The sequence below is a fragment of the Oppia nitens genome, unplaced genomic scaffold (genome assembly GCF_028296485.1).
Source record: "Oppia nitens isolate AA-2021 unplaced genomic scaffold, nextdenovo-longstitch-racon4-pilon3 scaffold2_pilon_pilon_pilon, whole genome shotgun sequence".
NCBI lineage: Eukaryota > Metazoa > Arthropoda > Arachnida > Sarcoptiformes > Oppiidae > Oppia > Oppia nitens.
In genome coordinates this window covers 898,389-925,000 of record NW_026533210.1, presented here as the reverse complement: position 1 = coordinate 925,000, position 26,612 = coordinate 898,389, and the positions used below count along the sequence as shown (strand labels likewise).

Here is a 26,612-nt window from a genome sequence, read left to right as displayed (position 1 = left end):
CCTCTATTTTCGGCTGAACGGTGTCAATCGGCCGGTGGCCATGCGCAAGGAGTCGATACGGACCCGCAAACGTCGGACCAAATCTATGGGACCAATCATTATCAACAGTGGCCATCATCATCACCATCTTGGCGGCGGCGTCGGTGGCAGCGGTATCAATGGTCTTCACCATTTAAACAATATCTCAATGACCGGCAACGGTGGCGGCATCGGCAACGGTAACTGTGCGCCGCCAATGTCATCGTCGTCGACTAGTAGTGTACACCAAATGGACGGTTATGTACTGAACAATAGCGACTACAATCGGCTGCTACTATCGGAAACGGCTGCCTTAAGACACGGACTAATGGATCCGATGGTCGTCGTCGACTCCAAGAGCCATCATCATCACCAGTCGTCGTCGTCGTTGAACAATACATCCCAACTGTTATACAGTGCCTATAATAACGGCATTCATAATCACAACAACAATAGCAATACCGGTGCCGACAGTCAATTACCTCCTCCTCATAGTAATAGCAATAGTAATCACAATAACAATACCATCACCACATCATCATCATCACCATCATCGCCACCACCACTACCAACAACAACAAGAACAACGACAACGCCAGCAATCAATGGTAACAACAGTAATAGCAGTCATTATTATCCGTTTGGTGCCGATTTCGGACGCTTTGGTCCGCATCATCATCACATGTCGGCCACATCACCGACAACGGTAACTGCAACGGCCATCCAGACGGCTGCTGCTGCTGCTGGTGGTGGTCATCACCATCATCATCATCACCACCATCATCCACCTCCTCCTCATCCTCATCATCATCACCCAAATGCTTATACGCCTCCGGCACCACCACCACCACCGCCGCCAACTGGCCTGAGCTATCCATCGTACTTGACGTCCACTATAGGCAGCCAGAATCAAGCGTTTCTATTGGACGGCACAGGTATTGGACATCCGCATCATCATCACCCCCATCATCCCCATCATCCACATAGATATAATACAGACCTGACAACAACACCAATACCAACGCTGGGCACCGGTAGTCGTAACAGTCATCATAATCATCATCACGAGTCGACAGTTCTATGATATTAATCTATATATATATTTATATATATATAATTAAATAATTTTAATTAAATATTACTTATATATATTAATATATTATTTACAAGTTTTTTTAGATTTAAAGATTAAAAGTATACGATAATAAAATTTATTAATTATATATATGATATATTATATATAATATTGAATATATTGATAGATATACTGTATATGTATGGATATATTTCTAGTTTATATTAATGATACTTAAAACTTGATTAATTGATTATTATATATATATATATATAATAGTTTGTTGTTTTTAGGTTTATTTGTTAAAATTATATATTTTTAAAATATAATATATATATATATTGAGAGAGCTTTCTATGAATTATTTTTTTATGGTTTTTATTTTGTTGTATCTATGGATATACTATTTAATTTAGAGGAGAAAATTGCATTATTTTTCAAATATATATATAATATTATTATTATTTTTATCTTAAAAAAAATTTTGCGATTTTGTATTTCCCACAGGTTTTCGATTGTGGAAAAAATGTGTTTTTTTAATTAAATATAAAAATTATATATATATATATATAACTTATTTATATATATTTTGTTTGTTATTTTAGAGTATTTTTTTTATAAAAAAAATATAAATGGAAAATAATATTAATAAAAATAATTATAAATTGAGAAATAAATTTTGTTTGAAAGTTGATAACTATTTATAATAATTATATATATGATATATACATATGTCATATACATTATATAGAGTATTATTAAATATTAAATACTCAATTATTTTTATTAATAATTTTCAATCAAATATGACATTTATCATATGTAAATAATTTTTTATAAAAAAACTAATATTAATATATATTATCTCACGTATTAAAAAAAATTGTTATTTTTTCAACAACATAAAAAAATTATCTATAAATTTTTATTTGTTGGTAAATTTTTTTTTTTATTATAAATAATTGGTTGCTTATTATAAATATATTTAATAATTTTTATAATAAATATATTTTATATAATTAATTGAAAAAATGCTTATTATAAAAAAAACACCTGTGATAATTGGTATACAATTTTTTGAATTAAATAATAAAAAATAAATTAATATTTTTTTGATAAATAGCACAATATTATTATTTGACAACAATTATAAATATTATTATAAATTGTTATTGTGTGATTTAATTGATAATTAAAAAAATAATTAAGATATATTATAATATATATAAATTCATTACATCAAAAAAATTTATTGTATCATTATTTTTTATATATAATATTTTACATTATTTAGTCATAAATAAATAAATTTTTTTAGACATTATTTTAAACACACAATATTTGTATGTATAATATTAAATAAATTAAATGGGATTTTAAAAAAAAAATTAATGTATCAAGATAATAATTTTATTATGATATAATTTAATAGTTTAATGAAATCAATTATTTTGCTATTAATTTTTATAATGGGTTATAATTAGTCAATTGTAATATTTATGAAAAAAATGTATTTTTTAAAATATATATACAGTATATAAAATACATAAAATAAAACAATTTTAAAATAATTAAATATTTATAAATTACAAAAATTATACACTAAAAAAATTATAAAATCAAATATTTTATTTTTATGTTTAGTTTTTTTAAAAATAAAAAAGATTTATATGTTATTATTAATACAAATAAATAAAATAAATTTATTAAAAAAATAATAATTTTTAACTATCTAATATAGATTTATTAAATACTATTAATAATAATTAGTGTGCAACTAATGTTTTTTAATTAGAAAAATTATTATCAAATTAATTTTAATATAAATTTGATAAAAGATAATAAATTTTATATTTTATAAAAAAAACAGTCACATATTTTTTAATTATTTGTTTTATAATTAATTAATAAATTTAATGCAAAATAAAAATAATAAAAACAAAACAAACTATAACTTAAAATAATAGATAAAAACGATTACTACAGTAGAAACTGTTATTTTTTGCGGTAATAAATAAAATAAAAATTTTTGAAATAATATTTTTCAAAAAAAAAACTATTTCTTATTTATTTGAATATAAATTTATATTATAAATCAAATAATGACACGAAACACAATTATATATTATAAATATATAAGTATTAAAATTAATAAAACAAAAAAAACTTTAATTGATAATAAGATATAAACTTATTAATATAATAAATATTTAAATATTGATTATATATATACTATAAAATTATTTTATTCACATTGCGTGCATTTTCGATATAAATTAAATTGATTTTTTGTTTGTTTGTTTGTTTGTATTTATTATTAAAAGTACAAATTTTATTATTTATATATTTAATAATTTTATTTTTTGTTGCTTTATTATAATTATTATTATTTTATTTATGTTGAATATATGTCTAAATGACATGTTTTTCATATATACATATATATATATGTATACATAAAACTAATTAAATTGAATAAATATTATTAATAAAATATAAACTGCTTAAATCAAAAAATGTTGACATAAATTATTATTTGCAAAAAAAACAACAAAAAATAACATTTATGTAAATGTTTAGTAATATAGTATTTATTTGCAATTAAAATTTAATAAATATTAGTTTTATTAGCTACTACTATACAGTTATATAATTTAATCTATAATATGATTACGATTAAAACTAATATAAAATTTTTTGATAACAAAAATTAACATATCATAAATTTTATCTATTTCATTATAAACACTAAAATTTTATACATTTAATTTTTTTTTAAATCAATAATATAATATAGTATTTTAGACTAAAATTTTAAAAATATACAATTTTAATGAATGTAAAAGTGACTCGGATAATTTTGCATTTTTGATAGTAATTTACATACAGTACATAATTAACCATTTGAATTTATAATTTTATAAATTTATATATATACTTATAGGTAAATAGTTTTTTAAAAGTAATTTAATTAAATTAGTAGTAAAATAGTAACTTTATATAAAATCATGCACTTTAGTTAATATATTCAATTATTTTATATCATAATACTAAATTTTCTAAATTAATATGTTAATTTTAAAATTATACATGCATATATAATTTATATATATATATATATATATATATAATACTGCATAATGTATTTTTAAATTAACTATTATATATGATATCTTAATTAACATAAACACACACATACACACACACACACACACACACACACACACATATATATATATATATATATATACACGCATACACACACATACACACACACATACACACACACATACACACACACATACACACACACTTAGATAAACACAATTATTTAGTGTTTTACTATATATTATACAAAATTTTTATATAAAATCATCTGTGTATTACTGAATATACATACATTATATATATATATATATACTGTATATATATTACACAATATATACTGTATATACAAGTATTTTTAAATATACAGTTCATATATTATATACACACACAATAATTGAATGACAGTATAAAAATGATAAATTGTGTTAACAAACAAACAAAACTATTTTCAAAAATATAAAAGATTAGTTTTATGGAAGCATTTTCCCAAATAGTAGTAATAGTTTTACTAACTTATCTGATGACCATTTAAATTAAAATAATAACTTATGTTATTATATATATATATATATATATAATATAATATATTACTATTAATATACATCACCAGTAATTTTTTAAATAAAAATTAATTATAACTGTCATATATGACAGTAAAGTGTGAAAAAATTTATACTAAATTTAATTTTGAATAACACTTTATTATTTCCCTCCCCTCCACACACCCCCCCCAAAAAAATAATAACCGTGACATTTTTTGGCAATTGATTATTTTATTTACTAGTTTTAATACACAAAAATAACTAGTTTTTAATTTTTTTGTTTGTTTGGAAAAATACAAAATAATATATTAATGCATATATATTATGAATATTGTAAATATATATATTAATAAATAAAATTATAAATACATTATATATTGTGTTATGTATTTTATTGAACCCATTTGATCCATGTCATTTAATAATAATAAAAAAAATAACTATTTATTATTCTAAATTCTAATCAATTAAATAATTATTCATTTTTAATTATTATAATTAATATTATAATAATTATTATATAAAATTTATAGTTATATTAATTATTAAAAATTATTTTTATATATTTAAATTATTGATAATCATATATAATAATTAGTAATAATAATAATAATAATAACCATAATATGTGTGACATCTATAGTTGTATAGTTTAATCAATTTTATTTGAAAACTATTTGATTTAATTTAATAATTAACCGAAATAATTTTATAAAATATATAATAAAAATTATTTTTTTTAGTTTAAATATATATATATAACTAAATGATTATTATTACAAAATTACATATAGTATTTTATAAATAAATAAATAAACATATATGATAGTTATAAACCTAAATGTTATAAACCTAATATATAAATAATATGAACAATAATTCAAACAATTATTATTATTATTATTATATATTGAAATTTAAAAAATATATTGATATATATAATGATATATAAACTGAACATGCAAATTTAACTAATAAACTTTAATGAATATACATTTGTTTTAATTTTGATTTATTAATTTTGCCTAAACTGGTCAAGGGCATTTTATCCAATATTTTTAAGCCACCCCTGAGCTGTTTGTTAACATCAACTCGTTTATTGACATACTCTTTGATATCCCCGGCCTTATCGATGGCACCGGTATTCAGTGTAACAAAAGCCATGGGTATCTGACCGTACAGTTGGCTATCGATACCGATAACGGCCGCCCTTTCGACGGACGGATGAGTCAATAGATGATTCTCTAACTCTATCGGCGATACAATTACTCCTTAAAAAATTTTGAAAAAAATAATTATTATAAACATATAAAAAACCTAAAATCATTTAATTAGGAAATTAAAAATTAAATAATAAATAAATAATTTTTATTTTAATAGACATATATTATTCTTATTTCTATAAAATGTTTGTTTATTTGGAAAATTGGTTGAATAAAAAAAATTTAATGATATTATTTCTAATTTGGATTTTTCTTTTAAAAAAACAAAAATGAAATATAAATAAAATTTTATTTTTTTATATATACCATAAAATTTGATAATATCTTTGATTCGGTCGACAAAATAGAAAAATTCGTTTTCATCATAATATCCGAGATCTCCGGTCATTAGGAAACCATCGTTTGTTAACATTTTAGTGAAAACATCTTTATTACCAAAATATCCTGATGTTAGCTAAAAAAATAATAATAATAAATAAATTAGTAATTAATATCATATTTAAAAAAATAACTTTTTTCAGAAATAAATTTTTATAAAATATTGTAATTTTTATTATTAATTAATAATTTTTTACTTACAGACGGTCCGCGTATACACAACTGTCCCGTTTGATTGGCCGGCAAACTATTGCCACTTTCATCGATAACTTTGACTTCCATTCCGGGAACAACACAACCGATACTATCGGACGGTATCGACAAAACTTGTTGTTTTTCTAATCAATGGTTTAGTCATAACTATACCACACTCTGACAAACCGTAGACTATATTAAAGTTTTCAAAATCGTATAACTGATTGATTTGGTCGTACAGTTGACCGTTTGGGGCGAACCCTGTAATACGTATGTCGCGGACTGATTGCAAATATTGTTTAGTATATTTCTGGCTGTTGTTCAACAAATACAACAAATCGGTCGGTGCGACAAAACAATTGGTTATCCGAAACTTGTGTAACAAATCAAATATTATATTGCCTGACAATCTACTACCACTACCACTGCCACTACCACTACCACTACCACTACCACTACCACTACCACTACCACTACCACTACCACTGCCACTACCACTACCACTACCACTACCACTACCACTACCACTACCACTACCACTACCACTACCACTACCACTACCACTACCACTACCACTACCACTACCACTACCACTACCACTACCACTACCACTACCACTACCACTACCACTACCACTACCACTACCACTACCACTACCACTACCACTACCACTACCACTACCACTACCACTGTTAACAACAAGTTGCGATCCATAAGCTATCGATTTAAACAAATTAGTAACGCCTGCCCCGTGACAGTATAGCTTGGATAACAGTATGTCGTTACTGGTTAGCGGCACTATATCCCTGTGGCCGGCAATGGACACATTGGCCAACCATTGACGATTGGTCCAAATAATCGGCTTTTGGGCGCCGGTAGATCCACTCGACATTAGCAACGTTGCCATATCGTCTGGCAATCGGCTAATCGGCAAACAATTGTTATCATCGGAATCGGTATATAAATTATTTGTTGTTAATGTGTTTGTTATAACATTAGTTATTAATAAATCATTGGTGTTGTTGTTGTCCGTGTCTTTCGGGTAAACATTTTTAGCAATTTCTTTAAATAATAGAATTGTCTTAAATAGGAAAAACAAAATTAAAAATAAAAATTATTTAATTCACAATTTAGTTTAACTATATATAAATAATGTATATATATAAATACTGTATATATATACTGTATATATATACTGTATATATATACTGTATATACTGTATATAATGTATACATATTATTATAAATACTTTTGAATGTCATTTTAGGGTTAATTTTCTATAATAGGCTTATATATACTATAGATACTAATAAACAGTTAAGCATAATTACAATTAATAATAATAATAATTAAATATAAACAAATTCAAAACAAAAATAAGCAAATAAAATATTAAGAAATAGAAAAAAATATTAATAGAAAATTACATACAATAAAAACTAATTAATTTTCAAATAAAATTTAATTGTATAAACAGATTGTATATAAAAAATTATAAAATAAAAAGATTTAATTAAATAAATTATTAGCTAAATAGTTATGTCTAGGTTTCATAACAAAATAATTCACTAAATTGGTATTTAATTAGTTTTAATTTTTTTTGCATAAACTGCATATATATATATTGAATAAGTTAGTTATTTTTGTATATAATTTTATTATTTGTATAAATAGATTTACCTTGATACATTCAAAGTTTTGTTTCAATTGTTTCAAATAAACAACATTTCCTTCAAACCCAATCAAAATGTTTGCCTTAATTGTTGAGATAGTAGTTTGAATTTCATCTATTAATTGATTTATATTTAAAAAATAAATAATTAACAAATAGTTAAATAAAAATTAAATATTATTTATAAATATAATTATATTTATTAACATTCAGTTGACGACATGTCTAGACTAGTATAGACACCACCGGCTGCCAAAACACCCAACAGTGCCATACTATGAATGTCATTGTTGTATGTAATCAAACAAACAATATCTCCCGTTTCCAGTCCACACTCTCGGCGCAAATATTGGCCAAAATTTAGGGCCATTTTTAATACCTGACCTCTTGTCCATTTGCGACCACTTTCGCTGTCAATCTTATTCAGTTTTAAAAAATTATGATTATTAAAGGTTTTTTTAATTAAATTTATTAATTAATTAAAAAGATAATAATAATAATACCAAATAAAGTCTATCAGGGTCAGTTTGTAGTTTTTCAATACATAAATCAATAATTGAATTATTAGTAAAGTAATTGACATCATTGTAATATTTGGATCGTATTATATATTTTGACTCCATATTAACAAAACAAAAAAAAATTTAATCAAATATTTTATTTAATAATTTATTGTAGATTTGACTAAACTGATAACAAAATGTGTTATTATTATTTTATAGTTGAAATTTTAAAATTTAAACAAAATTTTTAGATTAGTAAATAATAAATAAATTTTATTAATTGATTAGATTTATATAAGATTTTTAAAACAATATAATATATTAAATAAACTGCCAATTAATTAACAATTTCGTAAAATTATTATTTATTTTTTAAATTTTGAAATTTTGAAAATTTAATAATTTATTTTATGATTTTAAAACTTTCTAAACAATCATAGTTAACATTTATTATACAAAAAAAAACATTACATATATAATAACAATACATGAGTTTAGTCTACAAATATTACTGAAAATGAAAATCTATTGTAATTAGGGTTAGATTTTCAGATTCCCGGGGGTTCCCAAAGTTCCCAAACAAAATTTTCCCGGAATATATGAAAAATATATATTATATTCTCTACCTTGAGATCTATAGAAAGGGAATATATATATATATACATATAATTTGTTTCATACATAATCAAAAAAAAGCAACTAATCTCCTTGATGACTTTTTGAAAATTGTTTTTTATAACTATTACATATACAGTATCATTAATTGAGCATTTATTTCAAAATAGAGGCTGTTCACATATTACGTTTGCACTTTTCAACAAATCTAGACCCCTCCATCACTCCCCTATGTTTGCATGTAGTCATTCAAAAAAAAATTATGTTCGCATGTCCCTAACCGCTACCTCCCATCTCCCCCCCCCCCCCCCATCACCACAAAAAAAAATATTATCTAAATACGAACGTTCTTAACGTCTCTACCCCTCCACTGCCCCTCGTTTGCAAAAGTTGCTTTGGCCGACCCCCCTCCCCCTTTCCCCTCGAGTGCGAACGTAATATGCGAATCACGCCATATAACTTTAGTGATTAAACATATATTAAAAAAAACAAATAAGTAGTTATTGAAGCAATTGATTATTAAAACTGATTATTATGGCATATACAGTATATAAAGTTTTAGTAAAATATAATACATATTTATAATTAAAATATAACAAAAAAAATTATAATTATTTAATTACTTATAAATAATTAAAAAGTTTGTTATTTAGAGTTATTTTTCAAGTATAAAGTTTTCTCCATTTATGTCATTATTTAAATATATTTTTTAGTTAATCAAATAAATATTTTTTTTAGATATTTATTTACTTTTATGATTTTTATTTTTTTTAAATAATAATCTTGACAATATAACTGATATTTTAAATAATAATAGATTATAACAATAATAGATTAAACAATAATATATCATTAATATATATTAGATAATCAATCTATTGATATATAAACTATATATTGATATATAAACTATATATTGATATATAAACTATATATTTATATATAAACTATATATTGATATATAAACTATATATTGATATATAAACTATATATTAAAACATAATAATATATATTGCATATATATTATATTTTTGTAGTTTATATTATATAATTGGTTAGTACAGGACAGCCCATGATGGCCATACCACACCCCTTTAAAGGTTTATATAAGAGTCAACCGAACCCTATTTGGGCCCTCTTGGTTTATGTGGCACTTACTTACTCTCTGTCTCTTGGTTTATGTCACTTAGTTTTTATATGAGTTCCCTGAGACCAGTCTCTTTACTGAGGGTTGTATGTTTTTTACTTAATATCTTACATTTGTTAACTAATATTAATAATCAACAATAAAGTTTCTTTTATTATATAATTTAATTGTGTTTTAATAAACAATTCATACAACTATACTGGTGCTGGTGAGTGGGTGGCGCACGAAACGCTACTACCGGTTTCAACAACTGGACGCGATTGACGAGTGCTGTACAATAATGACCAGTTGGACGGCCGGTGCAGCCTTCAGAAGCCGCTAACCCGAGTTCAGCGCAGCGCTTGTATAACACATATACGGGCAAAGTATATGTTATGTTGTAATATTGATATATAAACTGAACATGCAAATTTTACTAATAAATATTAATCAATATACATTTGTTTTAATTTTGATTTATTAATTTTGCCTAAACTGGTCAAGGGCATTTTATCCAATATTTTTAAGCCGCCTCTCAATTGTTTGGTGAAATCAACCCGTTTATTGACATACTCTTTGATATCCCCGGCCTTATCGATGGCACCGGTATTCAGTGTAACAAAAGCCATGGGTATCTGATCGTACTGTTGGCTATCGATACCGATAACGGCCGCCCTTTCGACGGACGGATGAGTCAATAGATGATTCTCTAACTCTATCGGCGATACAATTACTCCTTAAAAATTTTTTAAAAAAGTAATAATTATAATAAACATATAAAAAACATTAAACATATATATATATATATATATATATATATATATATATATATATATATATATATATATATATATATATTCTTATTTCTAATTTGGATTAAAAAAATAAAATAATATTTTGTTTAAATACATGTAAATATATATATATATATACTGTATATATACCATAAAATTTGATAATATCTTTGATTCGGTCGACAAAATAGAAAAATTCATTTTCATCATAATATCCCAAATCACCGGACATTAGGAAACCATCGTTTGTTAACATTTTAGCGAAAACATTGTTATTACCTAAATATCCTGATGTTAGCTAAAAAAAATAAATAAAGTAATTAATAACATATTTTTTTTAATTATTATTAATTTTCACTAACAGTCGGTCCTCGTATACACAACTGTCCCGTTTGATTGGCCGGCAAACTATTGCCACTTTCATCGATAACTTTGACTTCCATTCCGGGAACAACACAACCGATACTATCGGACGGTATCGACAAAACTTGTTGTCTATTCAATGGTTTAGTGGTTACTCTCCCACACTCTGACAAACCGTAGACTATATTAAAGTTTTCAAAATCGTATAACTGTTTGATTTGGTCGTACAGTTGTCCGCTTATAGCAAACCCAACGACACGTATGTCTCGGACTGATTGCAAATATTGTTTGTCATATTTCTGGCTATTGTTCAACAAATACAACAAATCGTTTGGTAAGACATAACAATTGGTTATCCGATACTTGTGTAACAAATGAAAATTATTGATAGAAATACCACTACCACTACCACTACCACTACCACTACCACTACCACTACCACTACCACTACCACTACCACTACCACTACCACTACCACTACCACTACCACTACCACTACCACTACCACTACCACTACCACTACCACTACCACTACCACTACCACTACCACTACCACTACCACTACCACTACCACTACCACTACCACTACCACTACCACTACCACTACCACTACCACTACCACTACCACTACCACTACCACTACTACTACTACTGTAATTGTTAACAACTAATTGCGATCCAAATACTAACGATTGAATCAATTGAATAACACCTGTCCCGTGACAGTATATCTCGGTTAACACTATGTCGTTACTGGTTAGCGGAACTACATCCCTATGACTGGCAATGGACACATTGGCCAACCATTGACGATTGGTCCATATGATAGCTTTCTGGGCGCCGGTAGATCCGCTCGACATTAGCAACGTTACCATATCGTCTGGCGATCGGCTAATCGGCAAACAATTGTTGCGATCATCGGAATCGGTATACAATTTATTTGTTGTCATTGTTGTCGATGTGTTTGTTATAAAATTAGTTATCAATAATTCATTGGTGTTGTTGTTGTCCGTGTCTTTCGGGTAAACATTTTTAGCAATTTCTTTAAATAATAGTATTGTCTATAAAAATAGCAAAACAAAATTAATAAATAAATTAAATACATTTCAAAAACTATCAACAAATTATAATTATTATATAAATATTTTGTTTAAAATTTTAGTATATATATACTGTTTCTGTATAAATATAGATAAACTAATAATATAATTGTCTTAAATAGCAAAACAAAATTAATAAATACAATTAAATACAATTAATTAGTATTATATATGGGTCTAGTTCATAGGATCTAAACTCATTTGACCCAAACTTATTTGACCCAAATTCATTTGACCCATATTTATTTGACCCAACTCATTTGACCCAAACTTATTTGACCCAAATCACTTGATCTAAATCATTTAACTTAAACTTATTTAAACCAAATATTTATAATTATATTTTTCAAACTATATAATTATATATATGAATAATACAAACTTAATAATTGGGAATATTTCTGGCTTTTTTAAAAAAAAAATTAATATGTAATAAATAAATATTATAAAGTTCTAAATTATTTTATAGATTAAATTGATTATTAATTTATTTATATAATTAATTAAATAAAATTATTAAATTTTATATTATTTATATATAATTATAGTTTGAAAAAATAAAATAATAAATATTTCGGTCAAATAAGTTTGGGTTAAATAAGTTTGGGTCAAATGAGTTTAGATCTTATGAATACTACCGATTATATATATATAAATATATACCTTGATGCAGTTAAATTTTTGTTTCAATTGTTTTAAATAAACAACATTTCCTTCAAATCCAATTAAAATATTAGCTTTAATTGTTGAGACAGTAGTTTGAATTTCATCTATTAGTTTATTTATCACAATTTTAAAAAAATATTATTACTTATAGTGTAATAAAAATTAAATATTAATTATTATAAATTATTGTATTAACTTTCAGTCGATGACATTTGTAAACTAGTATAGACACCCCCGGCTGACAAAACACCCAACAGTGCCATACTATGAATGTCATTGTTGTATGTAATCAAACAAACAATATCTCCCGTTTCCAGTCCACACTCTCGGCGCAAATATTGGCCAAAATTTATGGCCATTTTTAATACCTGACCTCTTGTCCATTTGCGACCACTTTCGCTGTCAGTCTTATTCAGTTTCAAAAAATTATGATTATTAAGGATTTTTAAGTGATTATTATGTAAACTAGATTTATTTGAATAATAATAATAATACCAAATAAAGTTTATCAGGATCAGTTTGTAGTTTTTCAATACATAATTCAATAATTGAATTATTTGTAAAGTAATTGATATCATTGTAATATTTGGATCGTATTATATATTTTGACTCCATATTAACAACAAAAAAATTTAATCAAATATTTTATTAATAGTTTATAGTTATTTCCAAAATAGATTATAATATGATTAGAAAAATATTTTTGTGTTATAATTTTATAGTTGAAATTTTAAACAAAATATATTGATTACTAAATAAAACATTTTTTTAATTAAATTGCTAACTAATTCAATTTTTTAAATTTAATTTTTTTTTTAAATTTAAACAATGATAGTTAAAATATAGTTTTAGCATGCAAAGTTTCTAATGATTATTATATAATTAATAATTATAATAATATATAAGAAAAATCATATTTAAAAAAATATTATTTTTCTGTTAAGTTAATGTATTGACTTAACAAAAAAATAATAAAAATAATTATTATATAAATAATATTTAATTAGCTACTATTAAGCTTAATTAGTTAAATTGTTAATATTAATTAAATTAAATTATTAAAAACTACAGTTTATTAGAAATAATTTTGTTTATTTTTTTTTTATAATAATTGCATTAATTTCTTAATTTAATACTTAAAATCTTAAGATATTATTATTGCAAAACATAAAAATTATTATTAAAAAAATCATTTAAATTTTTATATGTAAAGTGCAACTAATTTTATTTTAATTTAATAAAACTTTTTTTTAAAAAAAATACATAGAAAAAAATTATATTTTAGATTAAAATAAAACTATTTAAATATTATAAAATATTTTCTTAAATTTCAATAATTGAATTAGTAATTGAATAAATAATTGACATCATTGTTATATTTGGATAGTATTATATATTTTGAGTCCATAGTAACAAAAAAAAATTTAATCAAATACTAAAAATTGAAAATAATATATATTAAATAAACTGCTAATTAATTCAATTTTGTAAAATTAATTTTCAATAGAAATTTAGTAAAACTTTTTTAAACAATGATAGTTTCAAATTTATTAGACAAAAAACATTACATAGCAAACAAAACATTTGTTAGTTTACAAAAATTAATTAATCATCTATTGAAATGAATGACAAAAATCATTACACAAACATATAATTATATTATATTATTATATCAATAATAATAATAATATAATAATAATTTATAATTATAATAACAACTATATATTGATATATAAACTATATATTCATATATAAGCTATATATTGATATATAAACTATATATTGATATATAAACTATATATTGATATATAAACTATATATTGATATATAAACTATATATTGATATATAAACTATATATTGATATATAAACTATATATTGATATATAAACTATATATTGATATATAAACTATATATTGATATATAAACTATATATTGATATATAAACTATATATCGATATATAAACTATATATCGATATATAAACTATATATCGATATATAAACTATATATCGATATATAAACTATATATTGCTATATAAACTGAACATGCAAATTTTATTAATTAGTATTAACAATATACATTTGTTTTAATTTTAACTTGTCAATTTTGCCAAAACTGTTCAAGGGCATTTTATCCAATATTTTTAAGCCGCCTCTCAATTGTTTGGTGAAATCAACCCGTTTATTGACATACTCTTTGATATCCCCGGCCTTATCGATGGCACCGGTATTCAGTGTAACAAAAGCCATGGGTATCTGACCGCACAGTTCATCATCGATACCGATAACGGCCGCCATTTTGACGGACGGATGAGTCAATAGATGATTCTCTAACTCTATTGGCGATACTATTACTCCTTAAAGAAATTTTTTTTAAAAAAAAAGTTATAATTATAATAAACATAATAATTAGAAATTAAATAAAATAATAAATAATTTTTTAATAAACATATATATATATATACTCTATATATTCTTATTTTTATAAAATGTTTCTAAATCTGGAAAACTATGGTTCAAAAAAATAAAATATAAATAGAAAAATATTATTATTGTTTATATATATATATACCATAAAATTTGATAATATCTTTGATTCGGTCGACAAAATAAAAAAATTCATTTTCATCATAATATCCCAAATCACCGGACATTAGGAAACCATCGTTTGTTAACATTTTAGAGAAAACATTGTTATTACCTAAATATCCTGATGTTAGCTAAAAAAATAATAGTAATTAATATCACATTTAATAATAATAATAACTTATTTTTTTCTAGAAATAAAATTAATAAAGTGATGTAATATTTATTATTATTAATTTTCACTTACAGTCGGTCCGCGTATACACAACTGTCCCGTTTGATTGGCCGGCAAACTATTGCCGCTTTCATCGATAATTTTGACTTCAATTCCGGGAACAACACAACCGATACTATCGGACGGTATCGACAAAACATGTTGTTTCCTATTCAATGGTTTAGTGGTTACTCTCCCACACTCTGACAGACCGTATATTATATTGAATTTTTCAAAATCGTATAACTGTTTGATTTGGTCGTACAGTTGACCGCTTATAGCAAACCCAGTGACACGTATGTCGCGGACTGATTGCAAATATTGTTTGTCATATTTCTGGCTATTGTTCAACAAATACAACAAATCGTTTGGTCCGACAAAACAATTGGTTATCCGATACTTGTGTAACAAATCAAATATTATATTGCTTGACAATCTAAAACCACTACCACTACCACTACCACTACCACTACCACTACCACTACCACTACCACTACCACTACCACTACCAATACCACTACCACTACCACTACCACTACCACTACTACCACTACCACTACTACTACTACTACTCTTAATATTACTGGAACTGTTAACAACTAATTGCGATCCAAACACTAACGAGTGAATCAAATGAATAACACCTGTTCCCTGACAGTATAGGTCGGTTAACAGTATGTCGTTACCGGTTAGCGGCACTAATTCCCTGTGGCCGGCAATGGACACAGTGGCCAACCATTGACCATTGGTCCATACGATAGCTTTCTGGTCGCCGGTAGATCCACCCGACAATAGCAACGTTGCCATATCGTCCGGCGATCGGCTAATCGGCAAACAACTATTGTTATCATCGGAATCGGTATACAATTTATTTGGTGTCGTAGTTGTTGTCGATATGTTTGTTATAACATTAGTTATCAATAAATCATTGGTGTTGTTGTTGTCCGTGTCTTTCGGGTAAACATTTTTAGCAATTTCTTTAAATAATAGAATTGTCTTCAATAGCAAAACAAAATTAAAAAATAATTAAAATATATTTCTCAAAAAAAAAATATATATATAATTATAATATAAATATTTTGTTTACAATTTAGTTTATCTATATATAAATATATATACTGTATATACCGGTATATATATATATAGATAAACTAAATTGTCAACAAAATATTTATATTATAATTAATACTATTGAATGTCATTTTAGGGTCAATTTTCTATAATAGGCTTATATATATATACTATAAATAGTAATAATCAGTTAAGCATAATTAAAATTAATAATAATAATAATAATTAAATATATAAACAAATTCAAAACAAAAATAAGCAAATAAAATATTATGAAATTAATAAAAAACCAGTTGAGAATGCTAGAAAGCATTTCCACACGAATTCCTAATCATAATTAAAAATTAAATTCAGTATGATAAAATAAAATCAACTATAGTCATGTAGGGTATCAAATGATTTAGTATGACAAAATAAACAACTATAGTCATGTTGGGTATGAAATGATTCAGTATTACAAAATAAACTACTATTTTCCTAAAAAATTAACTTAAAAGCAAAAAAAATAAAAAATCAATATTCAAAAAAATTCAAAAAAAAATTCAAAAAAAAATCTAAATTTTTTAAATTAATTTTTGGACACCATTTTCTTCAATTTCCTAAAAAATAAAACAAAAACGAAAAAAATAAAAAATCAATATTCAAAAAAATTCAAAAAAAAATTCAAAAAAAATTCAAAATTTTTTAAATTAATTTTTGGACACCATTTTCTTCAATTTCCTAAAAAATAAAACTTAAAAACGAAAAAAATAAAAAATCAATATTCAAAAAAATTCAAAAAAAAATTCAAAAAAAATTCAAAATTTTTTAAATTAATTTTTGGACACCATTTTCTTCAATTTCCTAAAAAATAAACTTAAATAAGAAAAAAAACAAAAATAAAATTCAAAAAAAAATTTGTAGCGGATAGTGGATTCGAACCTATGTCCTCGTGGGACAGACAGACAGACAGACCGACAGACCGACTTATAGAATGCATATACGTATTCCTTTCAGGAATTCGTGAAAATTAATAGAAAACTACAAACAATAAAAACTATTTAATTTTCATATAAAATTCAATTGCTTAAATACAGTCTGTATATATAAAATAAAAATAATAGTTATAATAGTTATGTTTAGGTTTCACCACAAAAATAGTTTACTAAATCGTAATTTTATTTTATTTTATTTTTAGCATAAACATATTTTACAAGCTATTTAAACAAATATACTGCATATATATATATATATACTGGATAAATAGCACAATTTATATTTAATACATAAGATATTATAATTAGTTAGTAATTTTTGTATTAAATTAGATTTACCTTGATGAAGTCAAAGTTTTGTTTCAATTGTTTCAAATAAACAACATTTCCTTCAAATCCAATCAAAATGTTTGCCTTAATTGTTGAGACAGTAGTTTGAATTTCATCTATTAATTTATTTATGTTTAAAAAAATTAATAATTAACTAATAGTTAAATAAAAATTAAATATTTATATATATATATAATTAACATTCAGTTGACGACATGTCTAGACTAGTATAGACGCCACCGGCAGCTAAAACACCCAACAGTGCCATACTATGAATGTCATTGTTGTATGTAATCAAACAAACAATATCTCCCGTTTCCAGTCCACACTCTCGGCGCAAATATTGGCCAAAATTTAGGGCCATTTTTAATACCTGACCTCTTGTCCATTTGCGACCACTTTCGCTGTCAATCTTATTCAGTTTAAAATAATAATAATTATTATTAAGGGTTTTTAAGTAAATTTATTAATTATAAAAAAAGATAATAATAATACCAAATAAAGTTTATCAGGGTCAGATTGTAGTTTTTCAATACAATAATTGAATTATTAGTAAAGTAATTGACATCATTGTAATATTTGGATCGTATTATATATTTTGACTCCATATTAAAAATAAATAATCAAATATTTTATTTTATATTTTATTGTAGATTTGACTAAACTGATAACAAAATGTATTATATTTTATAGTTAATTAATAACTGCTAATTAATTTAATTTTTAAAAATTATTTTTCCATAGAAATTTAGTAAAACTTTTTAAACAATGATAGTTAAAAATTATTATACAAAAACATTACATTGCAAACATAACATTTAATACTATTATACGTTTAATAATATTTAGATTTTTTTTTTAATAACAGACTATATTGATAATAAAATGTGTTGTTATTATTTTATAATTGAAATTTTAAAATTTAAACAAAATATATAGATTACTGAATAAAATATAAATTGTACTTTTTTTAGATTAGATTTATATAAACTTTTAAAACAACTAAAAAAAACTAATTAAAAATATATATATTAAATAAAATGCCAATTAATTCAATTTTGTAAAATTATTTTTTTTAAATAAAAATTTAATAATTTTGTTTTATTATTTAAATTTTTTTTTTAAAAACAATTATAGTTATAATTTTGCATACAAAGACATTACATAGCAAATAAAACATTTGTTAGTTTAGAAAGATTTATTGCAATGATTATATACACAGTATATCATTAATATATATTAGATAATCAATGTATTGATATATAAACTATATATTGATATATAAACTATATATTGATATATAAACTATATATTGATATATAAACTATATATTGATATATAAACTATATATTGATATATAAACTATATATTGATATATAAACTATATATTGATATATAAACTATATATTGATATATAAACTATATATTGATATATAAACTATATATTGATATATAAACTATATATTGATATATAAACTATATATTGATATATAAACTATATATTGATATATAAACTATATATTGATATATAAACTATATATTGATATATAAACTGAACATGCAAATTTTACTAATAAGTATTTTGAATATACATTAGTTTTAGTTTTGATTTGTTAATTTTGCCTAAACTGGTCAAGGGCATTTTATCCAATATTTTTAAGCCACCTCTCAATTGTTTGTTAACATCAACTCGTTTATTGACAAACTCTTTGATATCCCCGGCCTTATCGATGGCACCGGTATTCAGTGTAACAAAAGCCATGGGTATCTGACCGTACAGTTCGCTATCGATACCAATAACGGCCGCCATTTCGACGGACGGATGAGTTAATAGTTGATTCTCTAACTCTATCGGCGATACAGATATTCCTTTTAAAAATTAATAAATATTATTATTAATATTAGAGTAAATTATAAAATATAAATATTTTATTAGTAATGTTTAAAATTAATTAATTATTTATTAATACCACAAAACTTAATGATAACTTTGATTCGGTCGACAAAATAGAAGAATTCGTTTTCATCATAATATCCGATATCTCCGGTCATTAGGAAACCATCGATTGTTAAAAATTTAGTGAAAACATCTTTATTTTCATAATATCCTGATGTTAACTAAAAAAAAAATAAAATAAATTTTTATAAATAGTTTTCAAAAAATTAATAAAATTGAAAGTATATTATATATATATAATATATATATATATATTTATATATATTTTTATTAATTTTCACTTACAGTCGGTCCGCGTATACACAACTGTCCCGTTTGATTGGCCGGCAAACTGTTGCCACTTTCATCGATAATTTTGACTTCCATTCCGGGAACAACACAACCGATATTATTAGCCGATGTCAACACATGTTGTCTACTCAATGGTTTAGTTGTCACTGCAAAACATTCAGTCAAACCGTAAGATATATTAAACTTTTCTGAACCATATATGTGTCTGATCGTATAGTTGTTGGCTTACTTTTTGGCCAACAATAGTGTAGTGTCTGACTGATTGTAAATATTGTTTTGTATATTTGTCTGTATTGTTCAACAAATATCTTAAATCATTTGATACAACTAAACAATTGCTAACATTATATTTATGTAATATATTGAATAACCAGTCGTGGGCTAAACTAATGTCTGGCGGATAACTGATGACAACCATTTGCCAACCAAATACTATCGATTGAAACAAAGCTTGTATACCTGCCCCGTGACAGTACAGTCGGCTTAATATGATTTTGTCGGCATAGCTATCGGTTGGCGACATTACTTCCGGATGACGTCTAATTGATACATTGGCCAGCCATTGACGATTGGTCCAAATGACAGCTTTCTGGGCGCCGGTAGATCCGCTTGTCATTATCAATGTTGCCAAATCGTCCGGCGAACGGCTAATCGGTACAAAACTATTGTTATCATCGGAATCGGTATCTGATTTATTTGGTATCGTATTTGTTGTTATGTTTGTTATAATATTAGTTATCAATAAATCATTGTTGTCTGTGTCGTCCGTTTTGTAATCATTTTTAGCAATTTTTTTATGTAATAAAATTGTCTTTTGTTTAGAAAAAAAAATAAAATTTAATTAAATATTTTTAAAATAATTATTAACTATACTGTACTATAATACTATATTATTCAATAAGTTATTGTTGTATATAGTTATAAAAATAATAATAGAGAAAGTTCTAGAGAGTTTACTATATTTTACTTAACTATTATTAACTATTTTATTATTATTATTAGTAGTAGTAGTATTTTAATTATTTAATTAAACTAACAAAAAAAAGTAATTAATTAAATTAAATTAAACTATGATATATATAATAAAATAATGAATAAAAATGATTATTATATATAATTATATTATAAATTACAAAATTACAAATCATTTTGTATAGTAGTGTTTGTACATGTAGTATAATTATGGTTAAATCAGATTTATTAATGAGATTTAATAATATACATATAATAATTATAAATTATTATATTGTATAATATTATATGATATATTATTTTGTCTCATTAATATAGTACAGTATTACAATAGTTATAGAAATAGGGATATAATAGCAATTAGTATTATAAATAATTATCTATAAATTATTTAGTGATATAAATATAATACTAAATTTAGTAATTAATATTTAGTTTAATTTATATATATAAATTTATATAGTTATATATTATTATATAAATATTTAGTTATTACCTTGATGCTGTCAACATTTTGTTTCAATTGTTTTAAATAATCAACATTTCCTTCAAATCCAATCAAAATATTTGGTTTAATTGTTGAGACAGTAGTTTGAATTTCATCTATTAGTTTATTTATTACAAAAAAATATTGCTTATAGTTAAATAAAAATTAAATATTATTTATATATATATATATATATATATATAATTACTTTCAGTTGACGTCATGTCTAGACTAGTATAGACACCACCGGCTGCTAAAACACCCAAAACTCCGATACCGTGATAGTCATTGTTGTATGTAATCAAACAAACAATATCTCCCGTTTCCAGTCCACACTCTCGGCGCAAATATCGACCAAAATTTAGGGCCATTTTTAATACCTGACCTCTTGTCCATTTGCGACCACTTTCGCTGTCAGTCTTATTCAGTTTAAAAAACAAATGATTATTAAGGGTTTTTAATTAAATTTATTAATTAATTAAAAAGATAATAATAATAATAATAATACCAAATAAAGTTTATCAGGGTCAGATTGTAGTTTATCAATACATAAATCAATAATTGAATTATTAGTAAAGTAATTGACATCATTGTAATATTTGGATCGTATTATATATTTTGACTCCATATTAACAACAACAAAAATTAATCAAATGTTTTATTGTAATTTTTTTTAATTGATTATACTGATTGGAAAAATGTTTTGTGTTTTTATTATTTTATAATTGAAATTTAAATAAAATTAATTGATCACTATATAAAATAATAGATTTATATAAGCTTTTAAAACAACTAATTAAATAAAATATCTTAAAAATAAACTGCTAATTAAATTCAATTTTGTAAGATTATATTTCAATAGAAATTTAGTAAAACTTTTTAAACAATGATAGTTAAAATTTTGCATAGAAAAACATATTACACAACAACAAAAAATTATGATAGTTAAAAATAAATTTTTTTATTAAAAATCTAAATTATAATAAATTATAGTAAAATTATTAATTAATATTTGTATTAGTTGTGTTCAATACTACAATATCAAACAAAATGTTTATAATTAAAATATTTTAAAATTATTTATTTTTTTTGTTTATATTTATATAAATATATTTTAAATAAATAAAACCAACTAATTAAATAATAATATATTCAATAATCTGCTAATTAAGTCAAATCGTTTCCTAATATCATTTAATCCATAGAAAAGTTATTTATTTTATGATTTAAAACTTTTGTAAACAATTATAGTTAAGATTTAGCAAATATTATACATATCTCTAGTAATTATAATATCATTAATAATAATAATAATAATAATAATAATAATAATAATAATAATAATAATAATAATAATAATAATAATAATAATAATAATAATAATAATAATAATAATAATAATAATAGGTTAACCCAATAATATATCGTTAATATATATATTAGATAATCAATGTATTGATATATATGATATATAAACTATATATTGATATATAAACTATATATTGATATATAAACTAAACTTTCTATTGATATATAAATTTTCTATTGATATATAAACTATATAATATATTGATATTTGAATTGATCATGCTAATTTAACTAATAAATTTTAATAAATATACATTTGTTTCAATTTTGATTTATTAATTTTGCCTAAACTGGTCAAGGGCATTTTATCCAATATTTTTAAGCCACCCCTGAGCTGTTTGTTAACATCAACTCGTTTATTGACAAACTCTTTGATATCCCCGGCCTTATCGATGGCACCGGTATTCAGTGTAACAAAAGCCATGGGTATCTGACCGTACAGTTGGCTATCGATACCGATAACGGCCGCCCTTTCGACGGACGGATGAGTCAATAGTTGATTCTCTAACTCTATCGTCGATACAATTTTTCCTAACAAAAAAAAATATTAATAATATTTAAAAACATTTAAAAACTTATTAATATTTAATTAGAAAATTTATAATTAAATAATAATCTTTTTAATAATTTATATATTGGAAATCCGTATTGACTATAATATTTAAAATATATGATTCAAGAAAATAAAATGAAATAAAAATATAAAAAATTATTATTATTATTATATTTACCATTAAATTTGATAATATCTTTGATTCGGTCGACAAAATAGAAGAATTCGTTTTCATCATAATATCCGATATCTCCGGTCATTAGGAAACCATCGATTGTAAACAAATTAGTGAAAACATCTTTATTACCATAATATCCGGCTTTTATCTATAATAATAATAATAATAATAATAATAAAAATAAATATAAAATTAACATTATAATAGTAATATAGTAATAATATAATAAAAAAACAATATAATTTTTTTTTAAAAAATAAATTAATAAAATATTTTTTTTTATTAATAATTTTCACTTACAGTCGGTCCGCGTATACACAACTGTCCCGTTTGATTGGCCGGCAAACTATTGCCACTTTCATCGATAACTTTGACTTCCATTCCGGGAACAACACAACCGATACTATCGGTTGGTATCGACACATGTTGTTCGCTATTCAATGGTTTAGTCATAACTATACCACACTCTGACAGAGCGTAGATTGAATTAAATTTTTCAAAACCATATAACTGTTTGATTTGGTCGTACAGTTGTCCGCTTAGTGCTGACCCCATAACCCGTATGTCGCTCACAGATTGCAAGTATTGTTTATCATATTTCTGGCTATTGTTCAACAAATATAACAAATCGTTTGGTAAGACCAGACAACTGGTTATCCGATACTTATGTAATAAATTAATTGTTGTATTAGTAGCCAAACTACTACTACTACTACTACTACTACTACTACCAGAACTGTTAACAACTAATTGCGATCCATAAGCTATCGATTTAAACAAATTAGTAACGCCTGCCCCGTGACAGTATAGCTGGGCTAACAGTATGTCGTCACCGGTTATTGGATTTTGGTCCCTATGTCCGACAATAGACATATTGGCCAACCATTCGCCATTGGTCCAGATAATAGACTTTTGGGCGCCGGTAGTTCCGCTCGACATTATCAATGTCGCCCAATCGTCTGTCGATCGGCTAATCGGCAAAAAACAATTGTTATCATCGGAATCGGTATACAATTTATTTGTTGTTAATGTGTTTGTTATAAAATTAGTTATCAATAATTCATTGGTGTTGTTGTCGTCCGTGTAATCAGTTTTAGTAATTTCTCTTAATATTAGAATTGTCTTCAATTGCAAAAAAATAAATAAAAATAAATAAATAAAATACAAAATTATTAAAAAATAAAATTTAATAAAATAATTTAATAATATATATATATACTGTATATGATTTTACCTTGATGCAGTCAAAATTTTGTTTCATTTGTTTTAAATAAGCAACATTTCCTTCAAATCCAATCAAAATATTTGGTTTAATTGTTGAGACTGTAGTTTGAATTTCATCTATAGTTTATTAATTAAAAAAAAGTTACTTATAGTTAAATAAAAATTAATATTATTTATATTTATAATTATTGTATTAACTTTCAGTCGATGACATTTGTAAACTAGTATAGACACCCCCGGCTGCCAAAACACCCAACAGTGCCATACTATGAATGTCATTGTTGTATGTAATCAAACAAACAATATCTCCCGTTTCCAGTCCACACTCTCGGCGCAAATATTGGCCAAAATTTAGGGCCATTTTTAATACCTGACCTCTTGTCCATTTGCGACCACTTTCGCTGTCAGTCTTATTCAGTTTTAAAAAAAATTATGATTATTAAGGATTTTTAATTAAATTTATTAATTAAAAAAAGATAATATTAATAATAATTATACCAAATAAAGTTTATCAGGGTCAGATTGTAGTTTATCAATACATAGATCAATAATTGAATTATTAGTAAAGTAATTGACATCATTGTAATATTTGGATCGTATTATATATTTTGACTCCATATTAACAAAATTGAATTAATTAATCAAATATTTTATTTTAAATTTTATTATAGGTTTTTTTAAAATCAGATTATAATAATTGGAAAAAATGTTTTGTGTTATTATTATTTTATAATTGAAATTGAAAATAAAAATTTAAACAAAATTAATTGATTACTATATAAAATATAAAATGTTCACTTTTTGTTGTTGATTAGATTTATGTTTAAACTTATAAAACAACTAATTAAATAAAATATATTAAATAAATTGCTAATTAATTCAATTTTTTTACTATAAAATTTTTAATATGCGTCACAAAAATCATGATAGCTTAAATAAAATTTTGTTAAAAATCTAATTTATCAGAATTATTGTTAATATGGTATAACTTTTAATAGTAAAATGCTTAATCATATTATTTTTTTGT

General features: G+C 23.7%; 3 protein-coding genes across 3 annotated transcripts in view; 1 reads left to right on the top strand and 2 right to left on the bottom strand.

Moving 5' to 3' along the window:
* The window catches only part of LOC128955176 (GATA-binding factor A-like), a 7,856-nt gene extending 6,754 nt beyond the window's left edge, over positions 1-1,102 (top strand). Inside the window, exon 3 of the mRNA XM_054300821.1 lies at positions 1-1,102. This exon is cut by the window's left edge and continues 85 nt beyond it. Coding sequence (XP_054156796.1) covers positions 1-1,102 — 1,102 coding nt within the window.
* Positions 1,103-15,401: 14,299 nt separating this feature from the next.
* On the bottom strand, positions 15,402-18,919 carry LOC128955174 (uncharacterized). The gene is made up of 6 exons (XM_054300819.1): positions 18,757-18,919; positions 18,565-18,671; positions 16,214-17,176; positions 15,953-16,100; positions 15,479-15,737; positions 15,402-15,420 (listed from the first exon to the last, which is right to left on the bottom strand). Exons 1-6 carry the CDS (start codon positions 18,917-18,919, stop codon positions 15,402-15,404), a joined length of 1,659 nt encoding a protein of 552 aa, XP_054156794.1.
* Positions 18,920-20,158: 1,239 nt separating this feature from the next.
* LOC128955172 (luciferin 4-monooxygenase-like) lies at positions 20,159-26,165 on the bottom strand (the record flags this gene model as incomplete). Its single annotated transcript, XM_054300815.1, has 10 exons — positions 26,084-26,165; positions 25,784-25,994; positions 25,596-25,702; positions 24,662-25,483; positions 24,362-24,509; positions 23,890-24,161; positions 22,471-22,681; positions 21,263-21,490; positions 20,794-20,949; positions 20,159-20,424 (listed from the first exon to the last, which is right to left on the bottom strand). Coding segments are annotated over exons 2-10 (2,373 nt in total), but the record flags the coding sequence as incomplete, so codon positions are not given.
* Positions 26,166-26,612: the final 447 nt, after the last annotated feature.

Excerpts from the sequence above, each read along its gene's own strand:
- LOC128955174 (XM_054300819.1), bottom strand. The coding sequence starts at position 18,919 with ATGGCCCTAAATTTTGGCCAATATTTGCGCCGAGAGTGTGGACTGGAA. Across the intron at positions 17,177-18,564 it reads AAAACTTTGACTTCATCAAG|ACAATTCTATTATTTAAAGA; the intron begins GTAAATCTAATT and ends TTGCTATTGAAG. Across the intron at positions 16,101-16,213 it reads TGTGTATACGCGGACCGACT|CTAACATCAGGATATTTAGG; the intron begins GTAAGTGAAAAT and ends TTATTTTTTTAG.